The 12,210-nt window shown below is 47.6% G+C and overlaps 1 protein-coding gene across 1 annotated transcript in view; it reads left to right on the forward strand.

Moving 5' to 3' along the window:
- The window catches only part of CYSLTR1 (cysteinyl leukotriene receptor 1), a 31,588-nt gene extending 20,188 nt beyond the window's left edge, over positions 1–11,400 (forward strand). The window contains exon 2 of the mRNA XM_084813346.1: positions 6,769–11,400. Within this exon, the coding sequence (XP_084669472.1) occupies positions 6,786–7,817 (1,032 nt within the window). The 5' untranslated portion in view covers positions 6,769–6,785 and the 3' untranslated portion in view covers positions 7,818–11,400. The remainder of the gene's footprint in view (positions 1–6,768) is intronic.
- The last annotated feature ends 810 nt before the right edge of the window (positions 11,401–12,210 follow it).

The raw sequence follows: 12,210 nt of genomic DNA on the forward strand, positions 1-12,210 counted from the left end.
CCCATTGTTCAGAACCAGATTTGTGGGGTTCAGAGCAATGAGCAGTCAGCTAGTCAGCCAGGGCAGAGCAGGAGAGAGAGAGAGATTGAGAGAATGAGAGACAGAGACAGATGAGCTGCCTCCATGCACAAAAGCCTGCAATCTTAGGCACACTAACCTTGGAGAAAATCCCACTGAACCTGGTGGGACTTAACCTTTGAGTAAACTTAGGTTCAATATTCATGTTCTTCATTTTCCTAAGTGGTGTAGCAGTTTAGAAATAAACACTCTGTGGCTTGCCCAAGTAGATACACCCTTATTTCTAATGGCACTTTGTGGTTTGGGTTTGTTTTCTGCATGTGCAATTCTTTATCTGATTTCTTTAAAACAGTGCAGGAAGTCGTCATGAAAAGCATGCAAAAGGCTACACCCCAGATAGCTCTAATACGAACGACCAGGTTTAGGAAGCTAAGAAGTTGCCTTAAGCTGAGTCAGACCACGGTCCATCTAACTCGGTAGGGCAGGCAGAAGGTAGATGAGGATCTACTGGTAGATCTCCAAGGGTTTTTGACTTCCAATGCTTTAAACAAGAGCAAGTGAAATGGTAAGAAAACAAATCTCTAGCATGGCTGGCCTTGTGCTAATTGCTGATTTCTCAGCCTCCATCTTTCTCACCTGTAAAATAGGAGTACTACTTGGCTGCTTTTCACCAACTCTTTGTTCTGCTCTGTTTCAGAGCCTTGTGTTAGAATCCCTGGTCTCCGGTAACTCACATGCAGATTTATGTATATGCCATATATGCATACTGAGTTGCAGTAGGTCAAGAGGGTTCAACATCAGGCCTAGGGGGCCCAATCCAGCCTGCCTGGGGTCCCAATCCAGCCCTCTGGAGTTCCCCAGATGTCTACACCCCTTTCCCCTGCACCCCAGTGGAGGCTGGTGGCTCCAATGTCAGTGGGGTGGTGAATCCGCTCTGGGTTTTAGCCAGAACCAGTCAGAATGCTAAAAGAACTATCCAAGCTATCCATTAGGGCTGTGCACCACTTTGGCCCAAAGCCCGAACTCCGAGTCAAAGCGGGGTTCTCGGGCTGCTTCAGGTCACCTCCGAGTTGAGGCAGATGGGGCCCGAAGCAGCCCGAAGCAGATCGGGTCACTCCGAAGCGTTCTGGTGTGCTTCGGAGGGATCCAGAGGCCCAGCTGCAATGCCGCTGCTGCCACCCAGCCCCCAGCTCCTTCCCTGGTCCTCTGGACATGCGCTGGCAGCCATCTTGTTCCAGGGAATGGGGGGAGCCATTTTTAAAATGGAGACTCCCTGTATTTCCAGAAATACAGGACACCGCTATTTTAAAAATGGCTCCCCCAATTCCCCAGAAAAAGACAGCTGCCAGCGCACATCCAGAGGGCCTAGGAGCTGGCAGTAGCTCCCCCGGCAGCAATGGCAGCAGCCTGCCCTCATTGCCAGCTGACGCTGCTGGCCTCACTCAAGCCATCATGGGCTCCTCATAAGCAAGGGACTTGAGAAGGCTTAAGAGGAGGCAGGGGTCATCCTCCAACTGGACTCCCTCCCCTCCTTGCAAGGAAGGGAGAGAGCGCAGTTGGAGGGTGACTCCTGCCCTCCTGCCTGTTAAATCTACGTGGGCTCCTTCCATGCAAGGAAGGAGGCCATGCAGGCTTGACAGGAGGCTGGTGCCTCCTGCTAATCACCCCGTTCTTTCCTCCTTGCAATAAGGGCAGAACAGGCAGTTGATGGGCTGCGGCGGGCTGTGGTTTCCCCAGCAGCGCCTTTCCTGGCAGCTCCCCCGGGGGTGCCAGCAGTGTCTCCCTGGCAGCGGCGGGGGGCTCCCCACAGAACAAGGACCTAGGTAAGGAGCTGGGGGCTGGGCGGAATGTTGGGGGGCCGAAGCAGCATTCAGATGTCCAAATCCCACTTCAGCTTCATAAGCCAAGGTGGGTCAGGGGGGCGAATCAGCCCAAGCCAAATCGGGCCTGCCTCGGAAGCCCCGAAGCAGCTTCTGAGTCAGATTGAGGGGGTCTGTGCACAGCCCTACAATCCATGCTCCGCACCTTGGATAGCTCCTTCGGAGTTCTGACTGGTTCTTACTGAAATCTGGAGTGGATTTACCACCCCACTAACATCAGAGCCAACAGCCTCCACTCCCGGCCCCACCTCTTTTTCCTCAACCACCAATCAGTTTGATGGTTTCATGGCTTTTGTGCTGCTCTTTCCCTTCTCTAAAAGGTTGGGATGCCTCTCCTAAGCCCTCGTTGTTGTTGTTGTTGTTCAGTCATTCAGTCGTGTCTGACTCTTCGTGACCCCATGGACCATAGCACACCAGGCCTTCCTGTCCTGCGCTCTCTCCCAGAGCGTGCTCAAGTCCATATTCATTGCATCAGTGATGCTATCTAGCCATCTCATCCTCTGCCATCCCCTTCTCCTTTTGCCTTCAGTCTTTCCCAGCATCAGGGTCTTTTCCAGGGAGTTTTCTCTTCGCATTAGGTGGCCAAAATATTTGAGCTTCAGCTTCAGTATCTGTCCTTCCAATGAGCACTCAGGGTTGATTTCCTTTAGGATGGACTGATTTGACCTCCTTGCAGTCCAGGGGACTCGTAAGAGTCTTCTCCAGCACCACAGTTCGAAAGCATCGATTCTTCGGCGCTCAGCCTTCCTTATAGTCCAGCTCTCACAGCCATACGTTACTACTGGGAAAACCATAGCTTTGATTAGACAGACCTTTGTCGGCAAGGTGATGTCTCTGCTTCTTACTATGCTGTCTAGGTTTGCCATAGCTTTCCTCCCAAGGAGCAAGCGTCTTTTAATAAGCCCTCGTTACCAGCACAAAAAGATTTAAGCTAAAATATGCTGATATCTGAGGGATTTTGACCCCGCCCTGTTGCCTTTAGCCTTTCTTTTGCCTTCAGCCTCACCTGACACTCTGAAATGTGTCCCTCGATCTGTCCCTTGATCTGTCCCTTGATCTGTCCCTCAAAACGAAAGAAGGTGAACAACCTGTAGTAAATCATTTACCCTGCCGCCATTTTCTATCTGGCTCTGACTGTCTGGGATTGCTCAGCATCCCAGAAAAAACAAAATAGTTCCTCTGAGCCTGAAATCTGGCTCACCCCCTACTTTACACTGCCTGGCAGAAGTTCTCCTGGGTTTGGGGCAGGATTCTTCCCAATCCTGGCTGGAGACGCCAGGGGGACTGGGACTGGGATCTTCAGAATGCAAAAACATGTGCTCTGCTCCAGAGCATGCTATGACCATTCTGAATATTTCAGCTCTTCCGACCATCACGTTCCAGATGTGTAGGGCACTCCTCCTTTTATGCAATGCTGGCTCCAGGTTTCCGAGAGCTCTTGGGCGAGACATCTTCAGTGGGGCCCCTCCCTCGGGGAGCCTGCCTTCCCACCGCTATTGTCACCAGCTGCCTGCTATTGCTCCTCGTCCTCTTTCTCATCACTGTTGCCACTTCCTTGCTTGACAGGAAGAGAGCCGGGGAGTAAGCAGGGAGTGGCATCTCCTGCCCCTCCTCCTCACTACTACCACCGTTGTCTGGGCCAGAGCGAGAGGCAAGTGAAGAAGCAGGTTGCCATGGTGAGGAGGGGGCTCTTGTCAGTGGACCCCTGCTGGGGTGAGGGCCCTCAGCAAGTGCCCAACCATGCCTACCCTTGACACTGGCCTTGCTATAATTCTACCCTAGTGGTACACACAGCAAACAGGCTTCCCAGTCCTAAACCTGTTTGCTCAGAAGTGAGTCCTGTTCATTTCAATGGGCTTCACTCCCAATGAGTTTAGGATTACAGCCAAAAGCCATGCAGTCCCCATGGCTTCAACGCTGCCTCCCCACCCCGCACCCCCGAACCAGTACACAAGCCAAAACCAAACACCGGCCTTTCTATAGCACCCTTTCCATGTTCTTGGTTTCACACCTCAGGAAAGCAGGATGCCACCAACCAGATATGCCTTCAAAGCCATAAAAAATAAAGCTTTTGTTTTTTTTTAGTTTGTGATGGGGACTCTGCTCTTTAACCAGGATTGCCCCCTTCTGGTTGACTTGTTATCTACCATGCTGATTGAAATAATAAATAAGCAGCTCGGTGAACAGAATACAGGACAGAATGCGCAAGCTTCAGTTGAGAAAACCTTCTTGCCAAATTCTCATGCCAGTTCGCTTGGCAGGTGTGCAGCTCAGATTAGGAGCTAGCAGTCAGCATGCTGCCATCTCCCTCCTAGCCTGACTGAAGTCCCGCAGCCAGGGTTGGGACTCCTCACTGGCCCCAAACAGCTTTCACTGTGCACTCTTTGAAAATCCCTTATTCAGCTCAGCTCCCATTTTTGGTAGGATTATCACCTGATTAAATCAATCTGAGTCCATCAATTGTACGCATTTACTCATTGGCTTGATAAATCTGTCACTTAAACCTGCATGCATTTGCATGTGAAAGAAACTATGTTTCTGAAGGAAAGGATGTACTTGCTTTGGTTTTAGATGATCAGTGTCAGTTTCAGGGGAGGGGGGCTTTGTCAAGATACTCTCAGCAGGAGCTAAGGATGCACAGATTTTGTAAAATCCATTCTCTCTGCATTTTGTAGATTGTCAGGTGCCTTTCGTTCCATCGTCCACTCATTCCTGAATTTGTGCAAATTTGCACTTGCAAAAATGTGCAAATCTTCCAAAAATGGGCAGATCCCCCCCCCCAAAATGTGCATTTTCATGCTTTAGCCTATGATGGACAGGCACATTTTTTGTTGGTGTTCTTTTAAATATTTTATGTATTTTTCTACAACTAAATTTGCCTAATATTCCGGAGACTTAAAAAGACTTCAAAAACTTCCACAAAGTCTTCAGAATCTGTGCGACTGGGGAAAAGCTGGTCCACCATGGAACCCATAGGATGGATTCATAGAAATCCAACCCCATTTGATACCATTGCAGATTTCTCCAACATCCCTAGTGGGGGAGGGCCCTCACTGAGTGCACCCACTACCCATTTCCATGTCTCTCCCACTGGTCCTAATGCACACTACCTCCCAGAGGGAGTGGACAAGGCAAGGTTACAGCTCTTTCTCCCTGTTCGTCTCCCTGCTATCTGTCTGTCTGTCTGTCTGTCTATCTATAATCTTCTGATATATAGCATCAGCAGCACCGGGAGGATATAGGGATGGGCAGAGCACTGTGACATGAGCCTCAGCAGGTGACCCAAAATGCCAAACCACAATGCCAGCTCTGTAGATGATATATGGCAATAAGCACATCTTAGTCGAGGCATTTCTCCTTCTCTCTCATATAGAAACAAAAGCCTTTTTTAAGATGCAGAATTTTTTTAATAAACACATTAAAAGTATTTTTTTTTATCAGTTGCCCAATTAATCAGTAGTGTCTTTAAAATCAAAATGTCTATAGTTGATTAGTCTGATTCTTCAACTAGAACAGGGCCAGATCTACACATGGAGTCATATCGATACAATCCCATCATGGTGATGCTATATCCCTCTTGCGCATTTCTACCTCGTAGCACACACAGTGACATCTGTTGTGGCCTTATGGATAATACAGAATAAAAAGCAGGAAATAATGCTGGAAAACTGGAATATAGAATACAGTTCCCAGCAGTTATCAGTGCACTTCAGTACCGATAAAAAGCACTAGTGTAGATCTAGCACAGGAGTCCCCAAACCTTTTTGGTCATTAGCTATATTTGGAGTTTTGAGAGAGTGTCATGGGTGCTCTCACAAAATGGCTGCCATGGTGGACATGGCCAGCCACAAAAAACTCATTTTCCAGCAGGCAAACTGGTGAGACTAAAAGAAAAGTAACTAGGCCCAAGAACCTAAGTACAAGGCAGAGTCAGGGTCTGAGCTCCAAAACACAAAACTAGAAGTGCAATTTGCTCTTTATGTTTCCCTCAAATTTTGTGTTCATACCCAGAGATCACCAAGATGAGATTTCTACCAGCTTGCTCAGCAGATCATTGATTTCTCAAACCTTATTATTAATTGTTGGTGTACTAGCTAATCTGAGTCCTGTAGATTCAGTTCAGGCTGCCTATATAGAACTGCCCTTGAAGACAGTTCAGAAGCTGCAGCTCATGCAAAACACAGAGGCCAGATTAAAAACAGGGAGAAGAAGGTCCAAACATATAAGACCAACTCTGGCCTACTTGCACTTGCTGCCTGTATGTTTCCAAGCCCCATTCAAGGTGCTTGTTTTGACCTATAAAGCCTTAAACAGGTCAGGACAGCAATACCTAGGAGCGCCTAACATGAATCTACCCATACAGTAGGTTCAGCATCTAAGGCCCTCCTCCGAGTGCCTCCTCCAAGGGAGGCTCAGAGGGTGGCAACAAAGGAGATGGCCTTCTCAGTCATGGCCCCCCAATTATGGAATTTTCTCTCAGATGAGGCCTGCCTGGCACCAGCATTGTTATCTTTTCGCTGCCAGGTTAAGACTTTTCTCTTTTCCCAGGCATTTAGAAGCATATGATGAGTTTTCATCAGGACTTGGATTTGTTTTATGGTTGATTGCTTGAAGTTGTTTTTAGATATATGTTGAGTGTGTGCGTGTTGTCTGTGTGTTTTTATGTAAATGGTTTTTAAACTTCGTATACTGTGTTTTTTAATGGTTTTTAATCTTTGTAAACCGCTTTGTAAAGAGCTTCAGCTACGGGGCAGCATAGAAATGATGATGATGACAGCAAAAGTTGAATAATGAAAAGTATTGATTTAAATCTAATCTGATTTTTTCTCTCTCTTTCCCCCTGCCCCCTCTCGCACTCTTTGCAATGTAGGATTTGAGTTTGATTCCATGGCTCCTGTTGAAAATATGATCAGAAACTTGTCATGCAACGTCAGTATTGACGACTTCCGAAATCAAGTGTACTCAACTATGTACTCTATCATCTGTGTATTGGGGTTTCTAGGGAATGGCTTTGTGTTGTGTGTCCTTATAAGGACATACCAACAGAAGACAGCTTTCCAGATCTACATGTTCAACCTGGCTCTTTCAGACTTGCTCTTTGTGTGCACGCTGCCCCTGCGAGTGGTATACTACGTTTACAAAGGCAACTGGTTCTTGGGCGACTTCCTCTGCCGGATCAGTTCTTATGCCATGTACGTCAACTTGTATTGTAGCATCCTGTTCATGACAGCCATGAGCTTCTTCCGCTGCATCGCCATTGTTTTCCCCATCCAGAACATCCATTTCATAACTGAGAAAAAAGCCAGAGTGGTCTGCATGGCTATTTGGATCTTTGTGACACTCACAAGCTCACCATTTTTGTTCAGAGGGTCATACCATGACAAAAGAACAAACAAGACTAAGTGCTTTGAACCTCCGCCAGTTGAGGAGATGTTAAGGGTGGCGATCCTCCATTACATTGCGTTATTTGTTGGCTTCATTTTGCCCTTTATCACCATTGCCATCTGCTACACCATGATCATAAGGACCTTGTTGAAAAACTCGTTGAAGAAGAAAGGCACATCCCATAGAAAGGCCATCTGGATGATCGTCATTGTGACCATTGTGTTCCTGATGAGTTTCACTCCCTATCACATCCAACGCAGTGTCCACATCCATTTTATAATGAGAAAGGACACTACCTGCAAAGAACTCCTCCGTATGCAGAAATCCGTGGTGATAACCCTTTCTCTCGCAGCTTTCAACTGCTGTTTCGATCCACTTCTGTATTTCTTTTCCGGAAACAACTTTCGTAAGAGGCTTTCAACTTTCCGAAAGGGTTCCGCCTCCAGTGTGTCACAGTCGCACAAGAGAAACATGTCCTTAAAGGATGCCGAGGACGAACTGGTTCACGAAAAGGCACTAAAGGATCTGCAATAACAACCTTTCTCCTGGGCAGAAGCTGCCCCAGTTTTGGTGGGGCAGGAAGTTAGAACATGAACACTGTACCTCTTAAATTAAGAATGTCGTGGACCCGGTACCAGCATGGTATTACCCCCACAATAGTCACAACGGCCACACTTCAGGCACATTGGTGGTATAACTGATACATAGGAGGATGTAAACTGTACAGGTCAATTGCACACTGGTGCACACAGTTCTTGCATATATTCTTTTTTTTAAATCCTAGACTGTCTGTGCATGAGCACATATCTGCAGGTCAGTTGTACAAGAGACTAGAGCCCTGTTCAAGCATTATGCCTGAATGGGGAAAAGCAACCCATTTTTGCTTTTATACGGGGTATGGGCCGCATGTACCAGCCCCATCCCAATGTCCCTATCCTGCGCTGAGAGGGAAGGTGTGAAGGGGGTTTCCATGTCTGTGTGCATTCACTTTAACCTGAGTAGAAGCCTCTGCATTATCAGGAACTCTGCTTTATCAGGGCTCCTGAGTGCACAGGGACTTCTACTCACATTCAAGCCAACATGCCTAGAAGCCCTCCTCAGCCCTTCCTGTTTGACGCAGGCAGGATAGAGAGTCAGAGGATGGCGCTCTATACCCTGCTTATCCATTGATTATTCCTGGTTCAGTTCAGGCACAGAGTCTGAACAGGACTAAGGTGGACCGAGTGGAAGCCATCATGACTAGGTGTTACTTGATACAAGAGAAAATGAGCCAGGTGAATTCACCCAAAATTCACTCTTGCTAAACAAATGACTCAGGGCTGAGTCATCTGATTCTTAGGAAGTGGCCAGCACATGACTGCCTCTGAGGCCGGTAAGTCTTGGCTTTTGCATGATAAAGGGGACCTTTTTTTTCAAGGCATGAGAGTGAAAAGAGCATCCTATTTAGGGTGGGGCGGGGGGAGTCAGCTGTTTGTCAGAAGTTTGGGAAACACTGTGCTATAGAGTGCAAATGCTTGAACATGTATTTAAAAAAAGAGAGAACATGGAGAACTAGGGATGTCGGAGAAATCCGTAATGGAACCAAATGAGTTTGGATTTTCATGAATATGACCCAGACTGGGCCAAAGGTGATTATTACTGATTTTAAGCCTACTCAGAAGTCATCAGGACAAGGCTTCTGCATTTCTACTCAGAAGAAAGCAGGAGTGAATCTCTCAGCAGCATTTTCAAATAGCATCTCAAATACCAAGCCACTGCATGCTGACTTACAAGTAAACAGGTCTCTTGCCTACAAAACGCACACCTCAGTTCTGGACAACAGGTCTTCTGCCTGAGAAATGTGCAGCTCAAGATCTTTGCAACAACTCTACTCTTTGCAGGGTATTTAACATTTAGTTGCCTTGAAATACCCTCTTATCTCTGATCAGTGATTAGTGATAACAGCAAAAGAAGCTTGCAGGCCAGATGGGGGGCCCTTTGGGGCCACATCCAGCCCAGGGGCAGAGGTGGCCTAAAAGGAAAGGCACTCCCCCACACACACACACCTTTTCAGGGCTCCAGAGCACCTGGAAGCTGGAACAGGAGCTTTGTAGTGCTTTTCAGGTTTCAGGATGGAGAGGGGGAAGGGGAGAAGGACAACATTTTCTCCCCCATCCCCGAAGCCTTCCTCTGCTGTACTATGTAGCGCTAGAGGGATTTGAGGGATTACGTTTGAGGGGTAGCTGCCAATCCCAAACCTGAGCATTTTATAGCTATAGCAGGTGTGTGTATGTGTGTGTGTGGGGGGGGGGGTTCTTCTGTAGTGTGTGTGTGTTGGGGGGGGACCTGTGGCCCTCTAGTTTTTGTTGGATTCATCTGGCATCAGCCCCAGCTAGGGATGTACGAACTGTATAAAATCCGCTCCATCTATGTTTTACGGATTGTCAGGCACCTTTTGTTCCATTGTCTGCTCACAGACAGATGCAAACTTCTTTCCGTCATGTGGAAAAATAAACAAATAATCACATAAGAGGTTTTGTAAGAATTTTCATAATTTACCTTAGCACGTAACGTTTAGCATATGGTCCCCCATTCCATTCGCCTTTTCCTTAGCAGAAATGTGCATATTTTCCTACGAATAATTTTTTGTAAATTTCTGGAAAGTAAAAAGAAACATCCGAAAGTCCACGGACTCCGCGTAGCCTGCAGAGGTTGGTCCACAGCAGATTCCACAGGCTGGATTCTTAGAAATCCAAGCTCATTTTAGTCCATCTCAAATTTCTCCAGCAGCATCCCTAGCCCCAGCCAGCATGGCTGATTGTTGGGGTTTATAGGAGATGTAGTCCAACAACATCTGGAGCCCCACAAGTTCCACACCCCTGTTCTGGAGATGGGTTTGTTTGTTTTTTTGCTTCCTAGTCATGTGGGCTGGGGCCTTTTCCATGTTGAATGCAGTTGGGGAGTGAAGAACTACTAATGCTCCCTTTGCATCTACTGCCTTTTCAGTAGAAATTGCCCCGTACTGTCAGTTCTTGCCGGCTGACTGCAGCTAGCTGGCAACAGTGGCAATAACTTACTGACTGATAAGCAGGGTCAGAAGCCTGTCCAAGGCTAGGAATGGGGAGGAAGCTCAGAGCTGGGAACTTTACCAGTTCAAACAAAGCCAAGATGACATGGCAGAGAAAATTTGGATTTCCAGTCCAAGGTATAAACACAGGGATTCATGAGCAAGGCTGAGGTTTGGGGGCAGGGTGGGGCTGACAAGATCCAGCGTGTGGAAATGACATTGTTCTCCAGCAGCTTTGCCCCTGCCTGCTTCCTGCTTTTATCTGCAGCATCCTAGAGCTGCTGCTGGCAATCAGTCCTCTGGTTCTGGGAGCCTCTTTGTCTTAAACAGGCAGAGCCTCGCCTCTGTTGTTCTTTTACATGAAGCCACCTTCGCTCTGCTGGGGTCAGTGGAATGTTGCCCTCTGAATCCTCCAGAGAGGCCATAGCCGGGAATAACAAGAGGTAAAGGGGCTCAGGTTACTTCTGTGCTAGTTCTTTCCCTGGGTCTGGAGCCTGCCTTTCCCCTTCATCCTCAGAGGAGTCATCCAAGGGAGGGAGGCATCACACACACACACACACACACACACACCTGTAAGTAAGTGATTTTTAAAAGCCATGAGGGACCTCTGGCCCACAGACCAAATTTGGCTTGCCAGGCTGGCCCATCTGGGCCACAGGGTCTCTCCCCTTCCCCTTCACTGAAGGCCACCACCTGAGTGCTTTGGGTGGAGACCAGATGATGTCACAGGGCATGGCCCTGCCCCCTGATATCATCCAACCTGCAGATGATGTAACCAGATGATCATAGAATCACAGAATAGTAGGGTTGGAAGGGGCCTATAAGACCAGTTACCAGATGATGTCACAGGGCATGGCCCTCCCCCCTATTATCCAGCCTGCAGAGGGCCGGGTGAGTCATCCAGCCCCCTGCCCAATTATAGTTCAGCACCTGTGATGTAGCTACACACTGCACTTTAAAGATACTTTGTACTTAGGACCTTGAACCTCCATCATTTTGATGCATCTTGGATGCTCACAGGGGTTTGTTAAGCCATCTTGGATTTGTTTGTTTGTTTTTCTCATTAAATTTTAATTTACAAATTTATCTAGTTCTCTATACTCAGGGAGTTTCTTTAGTATGCAAAATAAAACCCACTAGCTTATTTCTTGGGGGCAGGGGGCTCTTGCTTTTAAAGTGATCGGCACTTGGCCACCTGAGTTCGCTCTTAGAGGGAATGAGGTTCATCGCTGAGGATCATACGAAGCTGCCTTATACTGAGTCAAACCGTTAGCCTGTGGATGGGCAACTTGGGGCCCTCCAGATGTTTTGGCCTACAACTCCCATGATCCCTCACCATCAGCTATGCTGTCTAGGGTGATGGGGGTTGTAGGTGAAAACGTCTGGAGGGCCACAAGTTGCCCACCCCTGATCTAGCCTAAAGTCATCTACTCTGACTCTCAACAGCTCTCCAAGTTCTTAGGGAGGGGTTTTCACCAGCCTTGCTACTGGAGATGTGGTGTGAACTGAAGCTAAGACCTGCTTCATGATAAGCATGTGCTTAGCTCAAAACCTCCCTTAAGAAGAGGGAAACAGTGAGGCAGTAACACTTCAGTGCCCTGAAGGGCCAGTAGGGGGCAGCAGCTCTCCCTTGCTAGGTCTCTGATGACTTTCCCATATTGTAGCAATATAAAATGCAGTGGAGGCTGATGGTCCCAATTTTGGTGGGGCTATAAATGCATTCTGGGTTTCAGTTAGACTCAGCCGGAACTCTCAAGGAGCTATCCAAGGTTCTGAACCCTATCCCCAAAATAGGTTCAGCATCTTGAATAGCTCCTTTAGAGCTCTGGTTCGATTTGACTGAAACCCAGAGTGGATTCTCAGATCCACCAAAATCAGAGC

Source organism: Heloderma suspectum, chromosome 9, assembly GCF_057233095.1.
Source record: "Heloderma suspectum isolate Gila_16-S chromosome 9, 16-S_ref, whole genome shotgun sequence".
Taxonomy (NCBI): Eukaryota; Metazoa; Chordata; class Lepidosauria; order Squamata; family Helodermatidae; genus Heloderma; species Heloderma suspectum.